Source organism: Thalassophryne amazonica, chromosome 18 (assembly GCF_902500255.1).
Source record: "Thalassophryne amazonica chromosome 18, fThaAma1.1, whole genome shotgun sequence".
Taxonomy (NCBI): domain Eukaryota; kingdom Metazoa; phylum Chordata; class Actinopteri; order Batrachoidiformes; family Batrachoididae; genus Thalassophryne; species Thalassophryne amazonica.
In genome coordinates this window covers 50,979,452-51,006,514 of record NC_047120.1, presented here as the reverse complement: position 1 = coordinate 51,006,514, position 27,063 = coordinate 50,979,452, and the positions used below count along the sequence as shown (strand labels likewise).

At 41.3% G+C, this 27,063-nt stretch overlaps 1 protein-coding gene across 2 annotated transcripts; it reads left to right on the top strand.

Annotated features, from left to right (window-relative positions):
* The first annotated feature begins 548 nt into the window (after positions 1-548).
* pth3r (parathyroid hormone 3 receptor) lies at positions 549-25,087 on the top strand. Of its 2 annotated transcripts, none has more exons than XM_034194201.1 (13): positions 549-1,046; positions 4,838-4,943; positions 5,302-5,412; positions 6,925-7,049; positions 7,198-7,289; positions 14,115-14,268; positions 14,372-14,525; positions 15,376-15,436; positions 21,977-22,043; positions 23,004-23,098; positions 23,384-23,525; positions 23,679-23,720; positions 24,250-25,087. In XM_034194201.1, the coding sequence occupies exons 1-13, from the start codon at positions 981-983 to the stop codon at positions 24,709-24,711; spliced, it is 1,677 nt and encodes a 558-aa protein (XP_034050092.1). In that variant the 5' UTR covers positions 549-980; the 3' UTR covers positions 24,712-25,087. The 2 variants fall into 2 exon arrangements, with proteins under 2 accessions (XP_034050092.1, XP_034050093.1); XM_034194202.1 differs by having other exon boundaries at positions 23,679-23,715; positions 24,250-24,539.
* Positions 25,088-27,063: the final 1,976 nt, after the last annotated feature.

Here is a 27,063-nt window from a genome sequence, read left to right as displayed (position 1 = left end):
GGGGTGAGCCCTCGTCATGAATAAAAGACTGTAGAAAAAAGAGAAGAGAACCCTTATTTTTGTGAAATGTTGGCTCATAACCAATGCAAATGTTAATAAGTATGTGAATTTACCGTAATAATAATGATGGTGATTATGATGATAAAGTGCTCTGTGTGTCTGCCAGAGTTTAAGTGGTTTACTGGATAACTTGTCACAGTAAAGAGTGGGTATAAATATGAGCAATGTCACTGTCTTTCAAAACAGCGTGGGAACACCACGGAAAATGTCAGTCTCATGGGATGAAAGTTTATTAAATCTTTCAATTTATGATGATGGGAAAACAAATAATAGTGACCCAGTGTACAGCCTGAACACATTATTTCTCAAACCAAGGTCACATGTACTAAACGCTGGAACAACGTAATATTCATGTCAACAACATATGAATGACTTACTGCATTTGATGAGGAAATACCAGATGAAAGAACACTGCTTAGATAAAATAGTCTAAAAGTGGAATTGGAAGGGGAAAACAAAGCTAAAATTATGAAAGGCAGATGGAGAAAAGGGGGTGAAGATTTCCCAATGTGGCACAGGAATAGAAGGAGTTAAGTGAGGTGGAGCCACAAACAATTAAGACAAAAACTATCTCTGACAGAAAACAGTAGGAAGATCTGCAGAAGGAGGAGACTTCTTCCACAAGGCTCCTCTCTTTTTCTTCTCCTGTTTCCCCACAGAAACATTCTCACGCCGCAAGAAAGAGAAACCAGCAGGCTGCCCTGGGTGACTCTTCAAGCGCGATAAGTAATACCTGTTGATCTTTAGGAGTTTCAAAGGATGCAGCATTATAAATTGATTGGCCTCAAAATTCAAGGAGAATCTGCAAGATAAAATGTCTACAGACACCTAAGAGTTTGTCAGTGTCCTTCGATGCACCCTGAGGAGGATAAAATGATCTAAGAAGCTGTATGTGAATTAAACATTCTGATTTTGACATCATGTTGTCTGCGTGGGGATTTGCTGCCGTGGTTCTCGTCCACACTGTAATAACAGTGACAGGTCTGGTAAGTGTGCGCTGTTTATCCAAACCATTTTTTAAGGTGAATTTATTGGTTACTTTAACATAAATGCTGGGAATTTTCATATTTCTTTAAAGGGTGGCGCTTGGACTGTTCTGCTGACTCTTGCACTGACAGACAGAGATGTCTGCTGACAGGACAAGTAAAGTCTCAGCATGATGGCTACTCAAAGCCTCATTTAAAAATGTTGAAAAGACAAGTTTTGTGTGCTAAATACAGACTTGTGGTGAAATGTATTTTACTTGATTTGAGTCAGAAGTAAGGCTTCAGTGCTGCTGCATCGTGAGGCAAATATAGAGAATTTCATGTATGTAACTCTCTTTATTTTTTCTTGTGTTTTTGAACATATGATACTGTGCAAAAGTTTAGAAATGTATTTTTTTAAAATGTATTTTCATCATGGGTATGCCAGTAAAACAACAAATTTAGAAATAACAATATTACTATGTACTTTTTATATTTAGAGGCATTTCATTATTTTTTAGCTGGCTTTGGATAAACCCATCCTCCAAATAAAACAAGCCCATAATCTGCACAAATCTACAAATCTCTGGGCAAATGTTGATCGTTGAAGTTGGACGTTTTTTCTGCAGTACAGTTCAGTGAATTTTTAACTTTTAACCTATTGACCCCCTAAATCGACAGCCTTCTCTAGGTCGCCATGCCTAAGGGCCCCTTCACACATAGTGCGAAGTTTGGACGAAGTGCACACTTAATGCGCATGACACAAGAATCGTGTGCAAACCGTGCAATGTCGTCCCTGCCTCCAATGCCTCGTAAACCTGCTGCTACAACTATTTGCACACACAAGCGCCTGAAAGACAAAGTGTGCGCTGTGTGAATCTATCACACCCTCTTGCGGCAGGTGCCGGCCAAATCCCAGGTGACATGCACAAACATCTAACACCGCTCCCATGGCACTTAGAAAATATGTAGTCAGTCACACTCTTGGCACGGTAACAGACTGCAGACATTCACTTTCATACTCACAGAGAATTTTGTCTAAGTCCCACACAAGTGTGGCTTTGGTCTGTGCACTGAGATGACAGGAGGTGTGTCCTCCCACTGAAGCGGCTGTGGAAATCTGTGGATCTGGACATCCCAGCTGGACAGTACTTTGTTTGGACGGACATGGACTAACAACTGCCCACTGTGACACACATGTGTCTGTTTTCTGTCATCAAGCGGACATAAATAAAAACATATATCACTGTGGCGATGGGCTGCAGCAAGCAAGTGCACACAGCGTGCACATGGACAGGCTGCTCCCAGTAGGCAATCTCACTGTCACGTCACCCACGTGAGCTCTGTTCCACATGACACAGTGTCCTGCGGCGCATCGTCCACAAGATGCGTGCAGCCGGTTGGAGACTTGCCAACAGATGTGAACATGAATGAGACGAGTGAACTGCTTCTCATTCATGTTATTTCATGACTGTATGTCTATAACTATGGGTCATTACCAGAGGAACAGAACAGATCATACTTGTATTGCTCATTTGATAAATGCGGTGTTTTTATATGGTGTGGGATTTTAATTTTTTTTTTAATACTTCCATGTCCTTCCTAAAGTAATCAAGTAAAATGTTGCATGACTAATTCCTTGCACAAAGTGACATGTAGCCCACTGGCTGAGCTGTGAAAAAAAAATAAAAAGACATGACGCAAAGAGACATTTAAAAACAAACATGCAACCAACTCATTCTATGCAGTCCATTTATCATATTTTTCAAACAAGCCCAGAGTAACAGCAGATCTTCCTGAATGAAACAAAAAAACAACAAACGCTGCGTAAATTAGAAACAGCAAAGTTGTTCCTGCACAACAGCTGCACTGAAACCAAAGCTATTGTCCCTGCCATCAGAAAATGAAAACAGTCTGTTTTACATCTTAAACACACATGTCTGACCTCTTTAACCTTTCACCCGTGCAAACATGACAGTCCAGTCTCATCTGATCTATGTCTCTTTGCTTTTTTTGGGGTCAATCCCAAGTGTTACACCCACATACACTTACAATCTCAGCCCTCGGCTGTCCTGACCTGCACAAATCAGTCGGCACAGACACATACGCTGAGCATTAGCTGTCTCACGGACACGCTTTTTAGATTTTACTTCTGAAACTTTGTAGCGTCTCACTTACGTGAGGGCTAGAGCTGACTTGCTGCTAGTTTTGCTGTTTGGTTGCGAAATGTTCTCTTGAACACAAAGCTGCTTGTGTGGACGAGCTGTCACCTGCATACGAAAGGTCCTGAGATCCCTGTGTGGCTGAGACGGCGGCCTCATCACTGGAAAACTGGAGTTGGTGAAGGATCAACACATACTGCACTGTCCCACAACTATTTGACACCACGTTTGAAAAATGGGAGCGATTGTGGTTGAAAAAATTGCAATAATCAACGCAAGACATCAACAGCTCGTATTCAGCATATTTAAAAATATAATGCAATGCTAAAATACCTTTGGCCATATGAGCATCATGTTCTTTTTTTGCAGTTGTTTAATTAATTATTAAGGACCTAAGCCTCTCTATCAATCATTCAATCAATCAAAAACAATATTTACGTTTTAGCTGTGTCTGCTTGAGGCCTTGCTTGTGCGTGTACATGAGCTTTTGACAAGAGTGGAAGTTGTGCAAATCAAGAAATATTTGTAGATCGCCCTCTTTGCATTCGCGGGTATAATGGGACAAATTTAACTCCATAGGAAGTTAGCTTTGAATTAGTGAAAGTTATCATGCACGCTAACGTCTGCGATTTTGCTCTGGAGGCGTTATTAGGTTCCCAAAACAGCATTTTCACTTTTAGAAGTGTTTATTTCATGCTAGCTTTTACATAATAAATGACAAAGAGGTTATATTAACACACAAATGAAATTATTGCAGCTAGCTAAACCAGCCTGCAATGTCAAAATGTTTTGTAAATAAGTTCAGAGGCGTTATTAGGTGACACAATCAACGTTTTCAGTTTTAGAAGTGTTTATTTCATGCTAGCTTTTACATAATAAATGACAAAGAGGTAATATTAACACACAAACGAAATGGAGTATTGCAGCTAGCTAAACCAGCCTGCAATGTCATCACGCTAACGTCGGTGAAATGTTTTGTAAATAAGTTCAGAGGGTGTTATTAGGTTACAAAATCAACATTTTCAGTTTTAGAAGTGTTTATTTCATGCTAGCTTTTACATAATATATGGCAAAGAGGCTATATAAACACATAAATGAAATAATTTTAGACAAACATGCCACTGATGTCATGGCATAGCTCTACTCTAATTGGCCACTCAAAAGAAAAAGAAAATTGAACAGATCTTAAAATAGGTCAAGGTTATCTTTGAACTTGTCCACGGTCTGTGTCCCAAGAATGTTCTCTGTGAATTTGAAGACTTAAGGCAGTAATAGGACTGGACTTATGCTGAGCACAGACAGATGGACACAAAGCCTTTGCAATACCCAATGGTCGTATTTGATGGCTTTGGGTGAAAAAAAAAAAAAAGCACAAATATAACACTAAGCAAAAACGTCAAATGTATGGTCTTTTTGTGAATCCTACATCATCTAATTATTATAATATTTTAATTAGCCTTGTGATTATCATCACCTCTGTGTTTGTATGTATGGTCTGAAGATATTTTGAGACCATGGACGTGAAATTTAATATATAGTTGTTTTATTGCTGCATTGCAAACCTGAGAGTGTTAATCTAATTAATCTAACTTTTTCTTTTTCTATTCAGCATCCATCAGTTGTCGGGTTTTTCCTTTGTGTCTTTTGCAGATAGATTCTGATGATGTCATCACACGAGATGAACAGATCTTTGTGCTGATGGGTGCCCATGCCAAATGTGAAAAGAATATCCGAGCACAGATGCCCCTCGTTAAAGGTTTATGCATTTCTATTGGTTGTTGTATAGAGGAGGAGCATGGCTAATTATATCAATGTAGTATTATACATAGTTATGAGAGGGGTTTTTTAACGTTTGGCCCGTATGAAGGAAATTATGCTTAAGAGGATTACTCAGTGTTGGCACAAGTGTATATAAATGGACAAATATGGCACTGGGAGTATTTCATAATCAGTAATTTATTCAGGATCAGATCCAGCGTAACATCCGTTTAATATCCTGCAGCCCGTATCTCTGCAAAAGCAGATCTGAGCTGATGCACGAACAAAAGCTGTGTGTTTTTCATTTGTACTGTGAGGCAGAAACTAAAAATAGTTTGTTCTCATTTGTCCAAAAGAAGGTGACTGTGTTCCAGAATGGGACGGAATTATATGCTGGCCGTGGAGCAAAGCAGGAGAACTTGTCTCAGTGCCATGTCCAGACTACATCTATGACTTCAACCACAAAGGTAGGACAATTTAGCACAAAGTCCTCCTGTGACACTATTCAATGTTTTTGTCATTTAAAACTACAGTGTGTAAGATTTAGTGTCATCTAGTGGTGAGGTTGCAGTTTACATTATCTTGTGGCCCAGTCACAATTCTGTTTCCCGTTGTGTTTTCACTTTTTTGTTTGCAGGGATTCATGCTGCCTTTAATCTGTTGCGATAAGCAACATATGTGATCCTCCACTTCACAAAAATGAAATATAACGCAATGCTAACATACCCTCAGCTGTACCAGCATTGTGTTCTTTATAATTTGCAGTTGTTTAATTCATTATTAAGATCCTGTTGTCTTACGTACAAATTGTACATGTTTAAATCAAATCATTTGTTCATGTTGTGCAAATAAAGGAATATTCGTAGATCACTCTAGCAAATTTAGCTCCATAGAAAGTTAGCTTTGAGTTCGCGAAAGTTAGCATGCAAGCTAACGTCCACAAAATGTCTTGTAAATGACACCAGAGGTGCTATCAGGTTACAAGAACAACGTTTTCAGTTTTAGAAGTGTTTATTTCTCACTTGCTTTTACATAACATCCCAGAAATGAAGCAGTTAGCAAGTCGCTAAACTAGGAAGTGATGTCACCATGCTAACCTCCATAAAAATGTCTTAGAAATACGTTAAGAGGTGTTAATAGGTTCCAAATACAGCGTTTAAGTTTTAGAAGTGCTTATTTCTCATGAGCTTTTACATTATATATGAGAAACACAAAACAAAGCGGTTTTGAAGAGACCAGCGACTATATTTTCATTTATAAAGCACAAAATCACAACAAAGTTGCCTCAGTGCGCTTCACACAAGTAAGGTCTAACCTTACCAACTGATGTAGCACTGCACCGACTGATGTCATGGTGCAGCTCTACTCTGATTGGCTGTGATCCATGTCACTCAAAACACAACATTGATCAGATTATAACAGAATGTGACTTTTAAACCTCTTAAAATACTAAATATTGCAGGCAATTAATTACACATGAATGAACAGATGGTTACAAATGTTATATTCTGTTCCTGTTAATAAACATCCCTAAATCCTACACACTGCAGCTTTAAGCCAGTTATTACTTGAGTCAATCACTTCTGTTTTTAGACAGCAGTATGAGGTTAGGTTTACATAATTATCTGAAATATCCTGAATCAGATATTTTGCCAACTCTTTTGTGAAGTAACTTATGGAAGAACAGAATAAACAGTCAAATTTATTCTGTATGAGAGTGTGGATATGCCATATTAGATTTTTTTTTTTCCAGATTTGAGACATAAAGACAGACTCTTCAGTTGAAATATCACGTAATTTTCAGTCACATCAGTGAATTTGCTGACAGAGGAATCATCCAGGAAGAGTTAGAGGACATGGTTGAGCATAGGGAAGTGTGGGATGAGCTGCTTGGTCTACTGTCACCACCTCCCAGACTCTAGAGCAGTTGTGTTAATTTTGTGCGCCTTATGACTGTGTGCTGCATTCCTGTGACTCAGGCCATGCCTACCGCCACTGTGATGCGTCGGGGAACTGGGAACAGGTGCTCAGCATCAACCGAACATGGGCCAACTACACTGAATGCACCGTGTACCTAACCTCCAACCACAGGAACCAAGAGGAGGTGTGTGTGTGTGTCGCAATAAAAATGGAAGCAGTATCTTCAAAAATGAATAAAAACTGCAATGAAAGTTTCAGTAAATGATGTTTCCCTATAAAGGAAGAAAAAGTCCTGTTAAGTTGACGTTTACACTGAATATTCTACATTTCAGGTATTTGCGAGACTCCGTCTCATGTACACTGTGGGTTACTCCATTTCTCTGGCATCACTACTGGTGGCCGTCTCCATTCTCTGCTTCTTCAAGTAAGATTATATATATATATATATATATATATATAGATAGAGAGATAGAGAGATAGAGAGATAGATAGATAGATAGACACACACACCATGAAAATGGAATAACCATCAGGAAAGCACCCCATTTGCCCTATTGAGATATCCCATAATCCCTTGCGCGCCAGAGTGCTGCTGTAGTAAAAACAACATAGAGAATCCACATGATAATTGCAAATAAACATTATACTACTAAAATGTAATTTTTTTTATGCTTTTCATCACGTTAATAAGAGGCTGCATGCATGAGACCCTGAAAACTTGCTAAAACAAATATTCCAAATAATCCATGTCTGCTACATTTAGAACTTGCGTGAAATTTAATAAATGTAAACCGAATTTCAGACATTTTATATATACATGTTACTCTGGAACAAACTGGACAGTGTTGTAAAGGACAATAATCAGGATTTTAAAGAGCAAACTTCAGTTTCCACCGCAAAGACAAGAACAGGAAGCCATCGCAGCTCACAGCGATTCCCATTGAAAATAACGGAGAAACAACCTGAGCTTCTTGCATGTTTTGCATAAAACAAACAATAACAATGTCTAAAAACCCAGATAATTTATTCATGAGCGTTTTAGGCACAATATACGAGGTCTGTCCAAAAAGTATCGTACCTTTTTATTTTTTGCAAAAACCATATGGATTTGAATCACGTGTGATTGCATCAACCAAGCTTGAACCTTCGTGCACATGCATGAGTTTTTTCACGCCTGTCGGTTGCATCATTCGCCTGTGAGCAGGCTTTGTGTGAGCACTGGTCCACCCCTCTCGTCGGATTTTTATTGCGAATAAATGTCTGAACGATTTGGAGCTTTGCTGCATCAAATTTTTACAGAAACTGTGAGAGACCTCCAGGTGGACACCATTCGGAAAATTTAGATGGCTTTCAGCGACGATTTTATGGGGATTACACAGATTAAGGAGTGCTCCAGCCGGTTTAAAGACCGCCCACAGTGTCTAAGAGCGCGGCGCACTCCGAGCGTCGATCAACAGGCTGACACCCCACTCAAATAACCAGATCATTTCCAACGTGAAGGCTTTGTTGATCCGGGACATCGTCTAACTTTCACAAAAAAGGCAGAAGACGTGGACATCAGCACTTTTTCGGCACATTCTACTGTTACAGGAGTTTTTTTCATGGAAAGAGAAGCGGAGGATTGCGCCACCATGCCGCTCATGGCGCGGGACAAAACCACCTCCGTGTTGGTCTCACAGGACGGCTTCATCACGGCGTTGCTTTGCACCATGCGGCTCTGCCGCGACGTGCGGAGTTCCTCCGCTCCTCTTTCCATGACAAAAACTCCTGTAACAGTGGAATGTGCCGTTCATTTCTAAACTGGACGCTGTCTTGATCCGGTATGTCGTCTGACTACCACAGGAATTGCGGAAGACGTGGACATCAGCACTTTTTCGGCACATTGAGACAGACGTGCGGAGGAACTCCGCGTGTCGCGGCGGAGCCGCATGGCGCAAAGCACCGCCGTGATGAAGCCTCACAGGACATGTTGGGGCATGTCCAGCTCATGCACAATTTCTCGGATACTCACATGACTGAAAAGCAACCGGAAGCCATCTGAAAGCCATCCTGTGAGACCAACACGGAGGTGGTTTTGTCCTGCGCCATGAGCGGCATGGTGGCGCAATCCTCCGCTTCTCTTTCCATGAAAACTCCTGTAACAGTAGAATGTGCCGAAAAAGTGCGGATGTCCATGCCTTCTGCCTTTTTTGTGAAAGTTAGGCAATGTCCCGGATCAACAAAGCCTTCACGTTGGAAATGATCTGGTTGTTTGAGCGGGGTTTGAGCTTGTCGATCGGCGCTCGGAGCGCGCCACGCTCTCAGACGCTGTGGGTGGTCTTTAAACCGGCTGGAGTACTCCTTAATCTGTGTAATCCCCATAAAATTGTCGCTGAAAGCCATCTAAATTTTCCGAATGGTGTCCACCTGGATGTCTCTCACAGTTTCTGGAAAAATTTGATGCAGCAAAGCTCCAAATCGTTCAGACATTTATTCGCAATAAAAATCCGATGAGAGGAGTGGACCACTGCTCACACAAAGCCTGCTCACAGGCAAATGACGCAACTGACAGGCGTGAAAAAACTCACGCATGCGCACAAAGGTTCAAGCTTGGCTGATGCAATCACACATGATTCAAATCCATACGGTTTTTGCAAAAAATAAAAAGGTCCGATACTTTTTGGACAGACCTCGTACAAAGAGTTTTACCTTGCAATGATGATACCGTTGCCTGTGGGCAGCGGTTAAATTGCAGTGTTATCAGAGCATCTCAATGCATTTCTCAGTGTTACTGACATCTCGCAGCACAGCGACCTCTTTGAAGTTTTGCAAGATTTTGCAGAATTTGAAACCTTAATAGGGTGAATTTTCGTGACACTTTTTTTTTTTTTGCTATTTGTAATCCTCACCCTTTTCCTAACTGTAACCATAACCATAATGTAAGTGTCTCCCCTTCCTAACCATACTCCCCCCACCCCCACCCGGTCGCCACATGTCATGCCCCCGTCACAAGATGAATTTGTGCACCTGTTATGAAAGTGCCTTGCTTAAATGCCCCTGTCACAAACCAATAGATTAATGTACTTTTCATAATGCCATTGTTTTATTTAAGATAAAGAATACTTATACCAAGGACAGGCTGCTTTCAGCTCCCATTAAAATGCGTAAAATATTTTTTTGACTGATTTAAAGGAGATATTATTGTTCATTCATTTGTAGCCGGGCTGCTCTGTGCCAGCCTGATCCTGTCAGTTCTCAGAAGATAAGCAGTGTAGGTCCTGTTTATTACTTGGATGGGAGACCGCTTCAGAAGACCAGCAGCTATGTGTGCTTCTCCATCTAAAACTGGAAGTTGCATCAGGAAGAGTATCCGGTATAAAACTTGTGCCACATCCCAATGCAGATCTGCAGGATTTGCTGTGGTAACCCAGAACAAAACGGGAGCAACCGAAAGGCAAACAACAGCATTTTCATTCATTTTCCGCCACTTAGCTCAGTCTGGGAGGTGGTGACAGTAGACCAAGCAGCTCATCCCACACTTCCCTATGCTCAACCATGTCCTCTAACTCTTCCTGGATGATTCCAAGGTGTTCCCAAACCATCTTGGAGCTATAATTCCTCCAGCATGTCCTCCCAGTTGCACATGCCTGGAAGACCTCCCAAGGGAGGTGTCCAGGGGGCTTCCCCACCAGATGTCCAAACCACCTCAGCTTGCTCCATTCAGTGTGAAGAAGCAGTAGCTCTACTACCTGTCTCTACCAGATATTCGAGCTTCTCGCCTAGTGCTGGAGTGTAAGCCCAGCAGGTAGATGGAGGAATCTCATTTCCGCTGCATGCATCAGCGACCTTGTTTTTTCAGTCATTACCAAAAGTTCATGACCATAGGTGATGATAGTGTGAACTGACTGGTAAATTGAGAGTCTCACCTTCTGGCTCAGCACTTTCTTCACCACAACGGTTCAGTTCAGCATCCTTAAAACATCACACATGGCCCCATTCTGTCTATCGGTCTCATGCTCCAACTTACTCCCACTCATGAACAAGACCCAGAGATACCTAAACTCGTCAACTTGAGGCAAAAACTCTTCATTGTCCCAGAGGGGACAATTCACCCTTTTCCGAAAGAGGTCTATGGCCTCAGATTTGGAGGTGCTAATCCTCATTCCACATGCTTCACATTCATCCTCAAACCTTCCCAGTGCACACCAGAGGTCACAGCCTGAAGCCAACAGAATCACATCATCTGCAGAAAGCAGAGATGCAATTCTCAGGTCCCCAAAGTAGACACCCTCCTGTCCCTGACTGCGCTTTGACATCCTTTTCATGAGCATCACAAGCAGGATTGGTGACAAGGGGTGGCCCTGGTGGAGTCCAACACCCAACGGGAGCAAGTCTGATGTGATGCCGACAATGTGGACACAGCTCATACTTTGATCATATACGAGGGCTGTCAATAAAGTATAGGTCCTTTTTATTTTTTTCAAAAACTATATGGATTTCATTCATATGTTTTTACGTCAGACATGCTTGAACCCTCGTGCGCATGCGTGAGTTTTTCCACGCCTGTCGGTGACGTCATTCGCTTGTGAGCACTCCTTGTGGGAGGAGTCGTCCAGCCCCTCGTCGGAATTCCTTTGTCTGAGAAGTTGCTGAGAGACTGGTGCTTTGTTTGATCAAAATTTTTTCTAAACCTGTGAGACACATCGAAGTGGACACGGTTCGAAAAATTAAGCTGGTTTTCAGTGAAAATTTTAACGGCTGATGAGAGATTTTGAGGTGATACTGTCGCTTTAAGGACTTCCCACGGTGCAAGACGTCGTGCAACGCTCTCAGGTGCCGAGGTCAGCCTGTTTCAAGCTGAAAACCTCCACATTTCAGGCTCTATTGATCCAGGACGTCGTGAGAGAACAGAGAAGTTTCAGAAGAAGTCGGTTTCAGCATTTTATCCGGATATTCCACTGTTAAAGGAGATTTTTTTAATGAAAGACGGGACGCAGCCAACGCGGTGCAGCGGCACAGGAAAAACACCTCCGTGTTGATAACCATTTGTAAAATCCAGGTGGCTTTTGATGGCTTTCAGTGGAGTGAGTGTATGAGAAATTGTTTAACAGCAGGACATGTTCCAACTTGTCCTTAAGGCTTCCAACAGAGGTGTTTTTCCTGTGGCGGAGCGTCACGGCGGCTGCGAGCCGACGCGCGGACCCGTCCGCACGTCTTTCATTTAAAAAAATCTCCTTTAACAGTGGAATATCCGGATAAAATGCTGAAACCGACTTCTTCTGAAACTTCTGTTCTCTCACAACGTCCTGGATCAATAGAGCCTGAAATGTGGAGGTTTTCAGCTTGAACAGGCTGACGACGGCGGCTGAGAGCGCTGCGCGACGTCTCGCACCGTGGGAAGTCCTTAAAGCGACAGTATCGCCTCAAAATTTCTCATCAGCCGTTAAAATTTTCACTGAAAACCAGCTTAATTTTTCGAACCATGTCCACTTCGATGTGCCTCACAGGTTTAGAAAAAAATTTTGATCAAACAAAGCGCCAGTCTCTCAGCAACTTCTCAGACAAAGGAATTCCGACGAGGGGCTGGACGACTCCTCCCACAAGGAGTGCTCACAGGCGAATGACGTCACCGACAGGCGTGGAAAAACTCACGCATGCGCACGAGGGTTCAAGCATGTCTGACGTAAAAACATATGAATGAAATCCATATAGTTTTTGAAAAAAATAAAAAGGACCTATACTTTATTGACAGACCTCGTAGAGGCCGCATCATGCATCGCAGTGGTTCCGGTACTCCATACTCCCAACAATCCACAGAACATCTTGAGGGACCTGGTCATACACTCTTTCCAAGTCCATTAAAATAATAATAATGAGTCCCTTTAAATAACTATGTCATCACAATGTTTTAAAATTTCTTTAAATTGTAAAAATTAGAGATAATCTCCATTTAATCATCAATTATAGACAGGCTACATGTGTTGTTTAGGTGCTTTAAATGTATGTTATATCAGATGTTTGTGCACTCGTTTAAAGCATTTCTAAACCAAAGATAAAGTGTGTACATTTTCCTCAGTGTACTTCAGACCTGTTACAATAATGCACATGCACCTGATGCCGTGTGACTGTTGCTGCTCTTTGCACAACAATGAATATTCCAATGACAAAGTACCAATTTCATTGTATGGTGCAACACCCGTTTTGATCTTGATATTTTAGATAAACTGGTTCAAGCAGAATTAGAGTATTTGAAGTTACCTCCTGTGTATGATCTTTTTCTTACTCTTTTCTGGCATTTCATCAGTGAAACAGTTAATAAAAAAAACTATGTTGGGAAAGTGTAATGACACGGACCCACAACAGGGGGCGCAAATGAACGGTCAATAGATAGTCAAATAAATACAATTTATTGTGGCAAATGTGCACAACAGGTCGAATACTACTTTTAGACAGTCAGTTACAAAATTCAACAGGTGACGTGTGGGCAGGTCCGAGGGTAGGAGACGCTTATCCAGAGAAGAGCCGGGGCCCACAAGGTTCCGCCACCAACAAAGACCTGCAGTACACCGGAGCCGCCAAGTCCCGAGTCCGCAGGTGGCCTCTACTTCAGCTGTCAGATCCGGTACTGCTGGCAGGAACAGAAGACAGGTTAATGGTGGGTGTGTGCACACCCAGCAGAACAATCAGCAATTCATTTCGATTCCATTTGTGGGAGAATCTCCACCTCCGACACAAAAACACAGATACGTGCAGTGACCGACTGTTACTTCTCTGGTTTTGGAAAGAGGAGTGAAGTCCGTCACTCTTCAAACGTCCAAAACCCAGCTCCAGCTGATTTGAAGATAACAGGTCCGTCTGCGAAGGTTTTCAAAGAAAGACAATGAGTAGTGCGATGAGCACAGACGCGGCTGAGAGTTTTACCTGAGTGGTAAACTGATATCTCGGCAGAGATGTGGTGTCTCCTCCAGTCTTATATGGGATGGGATGGTGATGAGATGATTTTTGACAGCTGTTAGTCCTGGCTCCTGGGTGGTGACTGCGCCCTCTGGTGCCTGAAACCCGACAACAGGCAGGGCGCCCTCTGCTGTTGGCCAGCAGTACCTCCTCTTCGGGCGGCCCACATAACAAACTACTCCATAATTGATAGTGAAAATAATATGTATTTGTATAACTAGTTTTATTGCATAGGAATCAGTTTTGTGTGTTGTATTACAAACTCTGCTGAAGGTGCACAGTTCATAAAAATACTCCTCTCTGTCTCTCCTTTCAGGCGACTCCACTGCACACGAAATTACATCCACATTCACCTCTTCACCTCCTTCATATGTCGAGCCATCAGCATCTTTGTGAAGGACGCTGTGCTCTACTCCACCTCTGATGACAGCAAGTCAGAGCCTGAGCTCAGCGAGCACAGGACTTACACAGTAACTTTGGATTTCATGGCGACGCTTTGATTCCAAGTGTGTTTGGGGAGGTTTTTCACCCATCTCATAAGGTGACTTTTCACTGTGTCTGTTTCCTCCTCAGTCTGGATGTAAAGCTGTTGTCACGCTCTTCCTTTACTTCCTGGCCACCAATCACTATTGGATCCTGGTGGAGGGGTTGTACCTACACAGCCTGATCTTCATGGCCTTCCTCTCTGATAAGAGTTACCTGTGGCTCCTTACCATTCTCGGCTGGGGTGAGGAGAGCATCAAGTCCGTCTGCTCTACTATATCTAAAGCAGTGTAATCAGAATACTTCTGATCCACCAACCTCCTCATGTGTTTTTTTTTATTAGGTAATATTACCCATGAGCACAAAGACAGTAAGGGCTATGACAATCTGACATTTGACCCCAAATGAGCTTGACCTTCACCCAAATAATTGACCTCTGGCTGACCTTGACAGAGCAAATGAGGAATCCACCGTAAGTAGGTGCCACATTTGTTCCACATGGGGTTGAAAATCAAATTCCTTGACCATCACCTTTGCCAAAATGATGTCTTTCAAGGCAGTTTTCAGGGTCAACCTTCAATGACATACTAAGTTTGGTAGAAATCATCAAAAGGACGTGGGAGGAGTAGCTCAACAAACAGGCAGACATGACCTTAGCCCTAATCAGTAACCTCTGGCAAATTTGACCTTGCTGGGCAGTTCAAGAACCCACCTTCATATATGTGCCATGTTTGATGCAAATTGGAGTAAAACACTTAACATTTGGTCTTTGACCCGAATGGCCTTGACCCCAATGATTGGCCTTTGGTCAATTTGAGCTCATCTGGGCACACATACTATCTAGCTCACCCAGCTAGATATGTGTGCTACATTTGGTGGACATCAGAATGAAAAGGAAAATTTTGACCTTTGACCACAATAACCTTGACCTTTACCAAAACAAGCCCTTTAAGGGCAATTCTGGGGTTGCCCTTAATCCACATACCACGTTTGGTGGAAATTTACCAAAGTACATGTGAGGAGTTGGGGAACAGACAGACAAATGTTTGTCAAATTGTAGTATGATTCCTTAAAACAGGTGTATTTCATTTCAGGTGTTCCAGTTGTGTTTGTGTCTATTTGGGTCAGTGTTCGAGCATCGCTGGCAGACACACAGTAAGTCATGTGGTCATACAAACCCTAACAGGCAAACCATGATGCCCTTGTAGGAAGAGGCTCTATGTGGATTTTGGATGTTTGAGGTCCACATCCTTTTTCCAGTGTTTCAGCAGTGCTTGGATCCCCTTACCTTAGAAACCTCCACTCTGGTGGTTAAAATCATCACTCCTGGTAGATATGATGACATTGTTCCTCCAGTATTTCTTCCCAGCCAAATATGTTTTCATCTTTAGATACACACGAGTCAGATCTGGGTAGTATGGCTGGTGAAGTCAACAGCTATCATGGTAGTGGGCTGGGGCATTATCCTGGTGAAACAAGATCCCGTTGTTTAGATTTACTAGCCTTGTGTAGGGGCTTGAACAAATGGCACAGTATTGATTGTCATTTTAGTAGTCCATGAGAACAATTCTCTTTGCATACCAGAAAACTAAAGTTCTCATCTTCTTCTCATATAAAACAACCATGGCCTTGTTTCATAAGAGTTTGAGTTTTCTTTGCATGGATTGCTTCCTTGTCTCTGGCTCAAAGTGTTCGCCTCAGCACTCTTCCTAGGGTAAGAAATATTTGAAAAAACTGGCTGGTTCTGCTTCAAAAAACTGAAATTTGACCATGATATGTATCCAAAAGTTTGGGAACCCCTGATACCCCTGATAATTTTCATGATTTTCCTTTATACAACCCCAGTTCCAATGAAGTTGGGACGTTGTGTAAAATGTAAATGAAAACAGAATACAATGATTTGCAAATCCTCTTCAACCTATATTCAGTTGAATACACCACAAAGACAAGATATTTAATGTTCAAACTGATAAACTTTGTTGTTTTTGTGCAAATATTTACTCATTTTGAAATGGATACCTGCAACAGATTTCAAAAAAGTTGGGACGGGGCAACAAAAGACTGGGAAAGATGATGAATGCTCAAAGAACACCTAATTGGAAATAGGGTGAGTCTCATGATTGGGTATAAAAAGAGCATCCCCAAAAGGCTCAGTTGTTCACAAGCAAAGATGGGGCGAGGATCACCACTTTGTGAACAAATGCATGAAAAAAATAGTCCAACAGTTTAAGAACAATGTTTCTCAACGTTCAATTGCAAGGAATTTAGGGATTCCATCATCTACAGTCCATAATATAATCAGAAGATTCAGAGAATCTGGAGAACCTTCTACACGTAAGCGGCAAGGGTGAAAACCAACATTGAATGCCCGTGACCTTCGATCCCTCAGGTGGCACTGCATTAAAAACAGACATCATTGTGTAAATTATCTTACTGCAGGGCACAGGAACACTTCAGAAAACCATTGTCATTTAACACAGTACGTCGCTACATCTACAAGTGCAAATTAAAACTCTACCATGCAAAGTGAAAGCCATATATCAACATCATCCAGAAATGCCGCCGCCTTCTCTGGGCTCGAGCTCATTTGAAATGGACAGATGCAAAGTGGAAAAGTGTGCTGTGGTCTGATGAGTCCACATTTCAAATTGTTTTTGGAAATCATGGACGTCATGTCCTCTGGACAAAAGAGGAAAAAGACCATCCAGATTGTTACCAGCGCAAAGTTCAAAAGCCAGCATCTGTGATGGTATGGGGGTGTGTTAGTGCCCATGGCATGGGCAACTTGCACATCTGTGATGGCACCATCAATGCTGAAAGGTACATCCAGGGTTTGGAGCAACACATGCTGCCATCCAAGCAACGTCTTTTTCAGGGACGTCCCTGCTTATTCCAGCACGACAATGCCAAGCCACATTCTGCATGTGTTACAACAGCGTGGCTTCGTAGTAAAAGAGTGCGTGTACTAGACTGGCCTGCCTGCAGTCCAGACCTGTCACCCATTGAAAATGTGTGGTGCATTATGAAGCACAAAATACGACAACGGAGACCCCGGACTGTTGAACAACTGAAGTCGTACATCAAGCAAGAATGGGAAAGAATTCCACCTACAAAGCTTCAACAATTAGTGTCCTCAGTTCCCAAACACTTACTAAGTGTTGTTAGAAGGAAAGGTGATGTAATACCACTGTCCCAGCTTTTTTGAAACTTGTTGCAGGCATCCATTTCAAAATGACCAAATATTTGCACAAAAACAATAATGTTTATCAGTTTGAACATTATATATCTTGTCTTTGTGGTGTATTCAATTGAATATAGGTTGAAGAGGATTTACAAATCATTATATTCTGTTTTTAGTACATTTTACACAACCTCCCAACTTCATTGGAATTGGGGTTGTAAATCATTTGGTGTCTGGATCAGAAATTTCAGTTAAATATATCATATAGCAGATGAACACACTATTTGAGAAGTGAAATAAAATTTCTAGTATTTACAGAAAGTGTGCAATAATTATTTAAACAAAATTGGGCAGGTGCATAAATTTGGGCACCTTTGTCATTTTATTGATTTGAGTACATGTAGCCAGTGGTGGGCACACTTCCGATAATCCAATAACAGATAATTATCGAAGATAATGTGTTCTTTATCGGATTATCTTTTTAGATAACTTTAAAAACCATTATCGGACCAATTATCTTCCGATTAATCTTTGTCTGATAACTTTTAAACCGATAAACAAAATAAACGAAGCTGAACGGCGACAAGCATTTTTAAAATTAGTTTAGCACTCACCTGTTAAAAGTTTTGTAACAGACACACAGCCATAACCTTTGCAAATAGAAGAGAGCTGCTTGTATAAAAAGCATCTCAATCATGTGCAGACAAAAGAGAAACAAGTTATTCCCATTGATGAAACTTTTCATTTTCTGCCTGAAAGCTTATTAGATGAGTGTGTTCAGGGCTCCATTTGTTTACAAAATACACACGTGTTACAGACCTTGAAATCCAACAGCAGGGATTGATATTATCCAAAGATTTATGAACATACAAATTAACGTGCTTACACTTTATCATGATTTTCTCCGTTGTGAGATATAAAAGTGTCTTATCGTAGCGTTCGTGTGTATGTGCATTATAACGCAGCGCACGAGCGACGTTACGATATTCTTCAGAACGACAACATACGCAACATGCATCCAGCAGCAGACACGCTGCTGTCATAGACAACTGCCTGTAAAGTTTTTTGGCAAGTTATAACTTTCTAAACAGCGTAATTTGTAATGAAAGCCGCTTCATTTGTGCGGCTCTTTCGGCGCCATGTTTGTTTTTTCAGAGACAGCAGTAAGCTCCTCCTACCCCTCCAAATGGAGGGATTTGTAGCCCTTCACCTTCCCCTTCGCCTCGCTCCAAAAAGAGGCACTTTTACCCAGAATCCTTTGCGATCTGTCTGTTTGTTACAAAACCTCAGAATTAGTGCCTTACTCAACATTAAAAGATATATGTTATATTTTAACTTTGTACAAATGACATAATTGACATTAATGGAGTTATTCTATCGGTATTAATGTTATTTATAATCAAAACTGTTGTATGGCTGGGGGGCCTGGCTGCCTTTTTGTTTCTGTCTTTTGTTTTTCCTTCCAGGTGGCTTGCATTTGGGACTGAGTGGCTGTGTTGCTGAGGTTATCAGGACCTCACCCTGATCACCTGCGGCTCGTCAGGACTCACAGCTGTGGTGCATCTATATGGATTGGAACATGGTGGCATTTAAGACTGGAGTGTACAGTGTGTATTTGCCAGAGACTCGACCTTGTGACCAGACGGGTGAGATCGTCGTCTCGGGAGCCATCTCATCATCAGTGGATGCAGAGAACGTCCAGGGTTTGATGCACGGTCTGTGAAAGAGGAGGGGGTGAGGTCTCACGCTCGTCAGCACACTTCCTGAGGTACGTTAGATTTTGTGACTAACGTTTATACAGTCAGTAAATGTGGTGTCCCTCACACCTTATTATATTGAGCTGTACGTTAGTCATGTATCGGCTTCCACTGCAGTGGAGTTTTGTGAACTGGATGTTCCATGCCTGCAGGTTGGGAAGCTGATTAGTAATTAAGCCAGGAAGTGTTTGCTGTTTATGTACACCTTTGAGTGGTCTCTCTGTGTGTAGAGTGTGGACTCACATAATGGTTCCTTCTTTCACAGACTCGGTTTGTTGCGGCCACCTGGGGGGTGTCGGCGGGGTCCTTGGGTCCGAACGGCTTCTGGCTCCGGACCGTTAGCGCTGCTGGGAGCGCACCATATCACCACCACGCCAGACCGCACACTCTTTTGTTGTTTTGTATCACATCACTGTTATGTATTAAATTCAGTTAGCCTTTGTACCGTGCTCTGCTTATTTCATACTGGGTCCTTCAAATGCTGGTCGGTTCTCCGAGCTGCGTCCAACACATAACACAAAACCATAAGTCAGCATGACTTTATTTTTCAAGACCTGCGCCTGACGGGCGTGTCATAATTGATAGAGAGTTGGCTTTATGGTTGCTCTTGGAGTGTCTCTGTGTTGGGAGCTCTGTAGTAAGTAAGCGCTTCCAGCAGGGGCAGAATGTAGAAAGAAAAAAGTGTGGTCTTATTGTTGGTGTCTGTTTTTATTTTTAATATTATTGTAAGCTATTAAATTTGTTCTACTACTAGTTGTAGATGTGTCAGAGGTAATATTGGAATTTATCTGTTATTGGTTATCTGTAACTTCTGATACATTTTTGGGTGGTTTATTGTTTTATCTTTATCGAAGATAACTTTTCAGTTATCTGATTATCTGTTATTGAAGTTAATTTTTTGGTTATCTGTGCCCACCACTGCTCGTAGCACTAATTATTGGAAAACAACATTAGTTTGGTAAGCTCACTGACCCTTGACCCCCTTACACAGGTGAGTCCAAACATGAGAAAGGGTAATTAAGGTGGCCATTTGCAAATGTTTCCATTCTTTGCATCTCTTCTAATGAGTGGCAACATGGGAGCCTCTAAACAACTCTCAAATGACCTGAAAACAAAGATTGTTCAACATCATGGTTTAGGGGAAGGATACAAAAAGCTATCTCAGAGATTTCAGCTGTCGGTTTCCACTGTGAGGAAAATAGTGAGGTAATGGATGACCGCAGGTACAGTACTAGTTAAGGCCCAAAGTGGCAGGCCATGAAAAATCTCAGATAAGCTGAAGCAAAGGATGGTGAGAACAGTCATAGTCAACCTACAGACATGCTCCAAAGACCTACAACATGCTCTTGCTGCAGATAGTGTCTCTGTGCATCGTTCAACTATACAGCGCACTTTGCACAAGGAGATGCTGTAATGCAGAGGAAGCCTTATTATAGAGTTATTTGGACATAACAAGGGGCGGTATGCATAGCTGAAAAAGAACACAGCATTCCAAGAAAACAGTAAAATTTGGAGGTGATTCCATCATGCTGTGTGGCTGTGTGGCCAGTGTAGCTACTGCAAATCTTGTTAAAGTTTATGGTCATATGGATTCCAGTTAATATCAGCAGATTCTTGAGAACAATGTTCATGAATCAGTGACAAAGTTGATGTTGCGCCGGGGCTGGATCTTTCAAGAAGACAACGACCCTAAACACTGCTCAGAATCTACTAAACCATTCATGCAGAGGAACTAGTACAACGTTCTGGAATGGCCATCTCAGTCCCCAGACCTGAATATGATAGAAAATCTGTGGTGTGATTTTAAGGGGGCTGTCCTTGCTCAGAAACCAGCAAACCTGAGATGTTTTGTAAAGAAGAATGGACCAAAATACCTTCAACCAGAATCCAGACTCTCATTGGAAGCTATAGGAAGCATTTAGAGGCTGTCATTTCTGCAAAAGGAGGATCTAATAAATATTGATGTATTTTTTCTGTTGGGGTGCCCAAATTTATGCACCTGCCTAATTTAGTTTAAAGAATTTTTGCACACTTTCTGTAAATCCTATAAATTTCATTTCACTTCTCAAATATCACTGTGTTTGTCTGCTACATTTAACTGAAATTTTTGATCCAGACAACCAATGATTTATAAAGGAAAATCATGAAAATTATCAGGTGTGCTCAAACTTTTGCATACAACTTTTAAACAACTGTGGTTCACCAGGGTTCAGGGGTCAAAAGATGCAGCACCAACCTAGTAGAACATTTTTGACATTCTACATTTTGTAAGGAGAATGTTTTCAACTCTCTCAGAAGACATTACAGCAGTTTTTGTTGTCTGATTGATAATCAGTTACCTGATTACCAAAAAATGTTTTCTTTACTGATGGCATTTATAGGCTGTCCACACCTTGAGCAATCTTCTAGGTTCTCTTGAGACCTCTTACCTATAGCTGCCCTTTTTATTCTTTGTTGCCAAAGCTGGAGTATCAGCCCCTAATGTAGCAAACATATCAACATAAATATCCTTGGAAGTTAAGCCTTTCATCTACAGGTACTTGATGATACCACAATGCTTAATCTGTTCAACATCTTCTATGAAACAAGAAATCTGTCCAAAACTGGAGAAAAACAAAACAAAATTAACTAAAACAGTTTAAATACATGCCTGCTTTGAACTGTTATTACCTCTTCAGGGTAAACCTCAAAAAGATTTAGCATCTTATTGTGTGGGACAAATGTTCACTTGACATTTTTTTCAATCTTTTTTCTAAGATGCTGGGACATCAGTGCTGGAAACCTTAAGTGGATCTACCAAGTTCCCATTTTGGCAGCCATTGTGGTAAGGATAAGGAATTAAGTGATTTCATTGTGCAAGTGCGAACAGCACCATGAGTAGTGACATTGATATGGTATTTTGCATTGGGGATTCATTGACTTTCTGCAATAAAGTTGGCGTTGGAACACTCAGGATTGAATATTACTAATTCTGATCCAATTACATTTTTCCACAAATCTGATTGGTTAAGCATGTGAGATTTCAGACCGTATAATATCAGGGTAACAGTGGCAAAATATTCGACCATTTCACATTTGGATGTATTACTCTGCGCCATGACTGGTGTTCTGACGAGATGTCATTCCCGTCGAATGTCATTCCTGTCCACTGTGCAACTGTGCATGCACAATATTGTTGGGACGCGGAACTGTTGATTTATGCAACAAGGCGTACAATTCGACAGAACACCGGCTGCACGCGCTGCTAGCTGTTAGCGCTGTTAGCTGAGAGCAAGAGAAAGTCGCGTCCCGACTCCGCCGCCAAAATGGGTGAGTTGAGCTATCATACAAAAGTATTGATATGGATACGATTCTGATACAGAATTACCGTTTCACATTTGATGGATTTGATGGATTTTGATGATTTTTTTATTTTTCATGGATTACTCCGCACCATGACCGTTATTGGAGCTACGCTGCCTCGGCTAGACGTAAGCATTGCTGACCAAATTACCTACAGAAAAATAAACTGTGGAAACAATGGAATTGAATTAGAATGGGGATAACCCCCTTGTGTCTGATGATTTGTGGACGTTCATGCTGTTATACAGTCGCAAATAGCTGTTTGGCAGCTCTGCTCACGCGTCACCAGTAAAGCTCAATTTGCAACCGTATAACCAGCATGAACGTCCGCAAATCATCAGACACAACAGGGTTATTCCCTAATTGTTAACACTAATGACATTTAACATATCAAAGTTCATTGTGTTTTGAACTTCTATTTTGCTTGTGTTTTCCCCTGCAGGTGAATTTTATCCTCTTCCTCAACATAATTAGAGTTCTGGCATCAAAACTGTGGGAAACCACCACTGGTAAACGGAATCCTCAGCAGCAGTACCGGTAATGGCTTATTTGAAATCTCACTGAAGAGTGAAAAACTTCAGAGTTACAATCACTCATCAAGATATTTGCCTTTGCTAATTTTGATAACGTGTTTGAACATGTTCTTCTGCTGGATTTGATTGATCTAAGAGCCTAATTTTTAGTTGAAGCATGTAAGAAGTTAGTAATTTTAGAAATGTTGTCAACATTATGAATAAATCTTTATTACTTACCAAAGCAAATGAGCTTTTATAAACTGTTCAACACAACAGGCATGCCAATTATTGTTATTATTATTTGCAGGAAATTGCTGAAGTCCACTTTAGTCCTCATGCCCTTGTTTGGGGTTCACTACATGGTCTTCATGGCGTTTCCTTACACCGAGGTCACTGGTCTGGTGTGGCAGGTGCAGATGCATTATGAGATGTTTTTCAACTCATCCCAGGTTAGGAAAAAAGTTATTACATATTTATTAACAGTAACATCAATAATAGGATAAATAAGAGCGTATGAATGATTTCTTTTCTACTCTCACACATTGATAATGAATGCTGATCACATGCTTCCTTTTCATAAATGTTACATTTTGTCCTTTCAGGGATTTTTTGTGGCCTTCATCTACTGTTTCTGCAATGGTGAGGTAATAAAACTGCAACTGAAATTTAAAGAGTTAATTACATATGGGTTTTGATAGAGTAAGAACAGTTTCAACAAAGATTTTACTTAAAATCTGCTTTTTATTACTAAATGTGGATTTCCTATTAAAGTCCTCCAATTCTGTGTCCATGCATGTCGAAAGTCTCCTGCTATAATCAACATTTATGACTGGAACATTAAAATTAAAAAAAAAAATCCTTGACATATGCAAATTCTTGAGTAGTCTGTGAGGCTCGCCCACTGAGCGCTCTGTGGGCCAAGCCCACATGATCAATGAGAAACAGATGGTTCAATCAACTTTGCTCCTGTTGCCCCTGTTTTTGGAGAGGGGGTGGGGCAGTTTGCACCTCCTTTACATTTAAAGTGACAGGCACAGAAACAGGTTGCTTCTTGGAAATCAGATTTTTAACAGCATTTATATGGTATTTTTTGGGTAAAACCCCCTTCATTCACTGTTCTTAATACACATGGTGACCTATATTAACAGGTGTCTTCTTTTTCTCTTTTCTCAGGTTCAGGCCGAAGTAAAGAAGGCGTGGCTAAGACGCAGCCTGGCGCTGGATCTGAAACAAAAAGCCAGGATGACCAGCACTGGAGGCGGAGGCAGCTGTTACTATGGCGGCATGATGTCGCACACTACCTCCCACAGCGTCAGCTCGTCTGCCGCCAATCCCAGAACACTTAGCCTCAGTGGAGTTGGGGTGGGCTGTAGTCTGGGGTCAGGGATCAGACAGCAGCGACATACCTCCCTGCACCCCCAAACCAGTCCGCCTGGTAACGATCTGGATGTTTCTGGTGGCCAGCAGGAGGTGATGGTGCAGAGGCTTGATGGACAGGAGTCCGGCAGTTTTGCCCCAAAACGTCGAACCAGCAAGAAAAATCATGAAGCTAGAAATTGCAGAACATTTCCAACTCCAACCCCAGATGATCCAGAGAGCTCCTTGTCTTTGAAAGAGATGGAAACCATTTTGTAAATAATTTAAAGGCCACAATGTGGCTCATAAGAACTGAAGCAGAATTCAGATCAGGCTCATCATGAGGTTCTGAAACAGTGCCACTGGATGTGGTTGCTCTTTAAAACCATTGTTTCCTGTTCCGTGTGTCAAGCCGCCTGTTAGCAGCATATCTCAAAAACACATTTAAAAAACATTTAAATGAAATTTTATGGTGTTGTTTGGAGAATGTAGCGATAGTGCCTCTTTGGCAGTGGGGGGGTCATGTTGTATCTTTGGAAAGACAACAAAGGTCCAAGTCCTGAGAATCCTTGTGCTTCCGGTGAGACCTGGATGTGATCTTTGTGACCTCAGGTGAGGTCTTGATGTCTTACACACACAGAATCCTTTGATGACTGAAATGACCTGGTTGGGGCCTGTTATGTACCTGCATTTTGAAGCATCAGCTCTAACTCTATATGGTTGTGATGCGTCTTACCGAACATGATCCGCTGCATAAGTGCCTTCTTGCTGAGGACTACAGCGATGACACCAGGCTAAGGCAACACTCACGTAACAACTGGCTAATGGAGATCAGTGATTGCTTTGAGGAGATAAGGATAGACCGCATTTCTGATTTGGAGTCAGGAATCAAAGGTGTTCCATGAGGCGGTGGGTCTGGCAATGCAAAGCTCTAGTGCGTGCTCCCAAACCCGAATCTGACCTGGTGCAATTCATCAGGACCTAATACCAGTTTAAAGAAAGCAATGTAAAGCTCTCTCTCTAGCTTTTCTCATCACCTCATCAGTTGTGCGTTTCTTCATTTTGGCCACCTGGCTGCTGATCGTCTGTAGAATTTGGCTCCTTCCAAATTCTCATCTAGACATTCTGTCTCTGCAGGCAGCCCCTGTTTCTGCATCATCATCATCATCTCAACATCCCTGTTTGATGTCTGACAGGATCCAGCAGGGTGATGCACAAACTTTTACTCCTAGCAGACCAAAATTCTCTTCGGCATGTAACCTCTGCCCCAAAAACATCTTCTCAACACCTTACGGAATTTCACAAAATTCCCCTCAAGCTTCAGTTCAGAGCAAAAACCATCTGAGCTGTTTGTCGATTTTGAGCAGCAATTCCAAACCTACAGCACCGTTCACCAGTTTGCACAAGATGAACTGACATTTTACCCGTAGACATAACAGATGAAGCATCGGTGTCTCCACAGTTTAGCTTTGACTCAGTAAGATTCTAGCAGTGTGGTTCATAGCCCTGGTATTGGCAAAAAAAAATAATAATAATAATCTGATTTTGAAGCATCCAAGTCCAAATATTTGGATCTCGGCATACATACATGAGGAAATTCACCGGAATAAAACACAGCCAACCCCCAACCGACACGGCGTGGTGGCAACTTGCTGTCAGTTCAGTGAACAGGAAACACTGGGGTCAATGCCAGAATTTCACCGTCAGCATCGTGGTGACAGCTGGTTCCATTCAGGGTTCCAGTTATAGAGATTTATGCTTCAGTGCTGCATAGACTGTATATCTACCAGGAATAGGAAGAAAAAAAATGAAGAGGCTGTTGACTGGAAATGACAGAATAAGGCAACGATAAAGTGTGATGACTGTGGTGATGCCAGTAGTGCTGATTATCAGCCTTCTAAAACATTAAATCAGTAACTGTTATTCCATTGAAGCTATGAAACATTCAAAGCAATTACTTCACAGTGCTTCACACTTGAAACAGTAAATGAGATAAATGATTGGACAGTGATTCACTGTTTCAAAATGCTCACAAGGTAAAAGAAGCACTTCAAAAAATGATTCATTGTATCAGAAATGTTGGACACAGTAAATGAGACAATTAAGACATATTTACTGCTTTGAAATGTCTAAAACAATAAAAGCAACAATGGCTTCAAAAATGATCAGAATATATAATGGCAACATTTAGTGGACAGTGCTACCAAAAAAATAACCTTTACACTAATTTATTAAAATCAGGTGAATAAAATAAAATGGATGGGGGGCTAATGTATTTTGTACCAATACATGGAACAATAACTGTCATTATAGGGTTTTAATCATTTCTGATGTAATTATATATTGTTTAAAAGAAGAACAAAAAAAACAGGTTTTGAGACAATTGCTTCATTTGATGTTTGGACCATTTTGGAACAGTGACTCAATACAAATTACAAATAAATAAGAATTGTTTGCTGAAGAAACAGGTGCATTTAGTGTTTTCTTTTTAAAAATAATTTGTTGTTTTTATTCTTTAAATAAATAAGATTCACCAAATAATGTTCTGAATCAATTGTCTTATTTTATGTTTCAATGATAAAGTAAATTGCAAGTACTTCATTTTGTGCATGGATGATTTCAAAACAATGA

Excerpts from the sequence above, each read along its gene's own strand:
- pth3r (XM_034194201.1), top strand. The coding sequence starts at position 981 with ATGTTGTCTGCGTGGGGATTTGCTGCCGTGGTTCTCGTCCACACTGTA. Across the intron at positions 7,290-14,114 it reads TCCATTCTCTGCTTCTTCAA|GCGACTCCACTGCACACGAA; the intron begins GTAAGATTATAT and ends CTCTCCTTTCAG. Across the intron at positions 23,526-23,678 it reads TGTTTTTCAACTCATCCCAG|GGATTTTTTGTGGCCTTCAT; the intron begins GTTAGGAAAAAA and ends TTGTCCTTTCAG.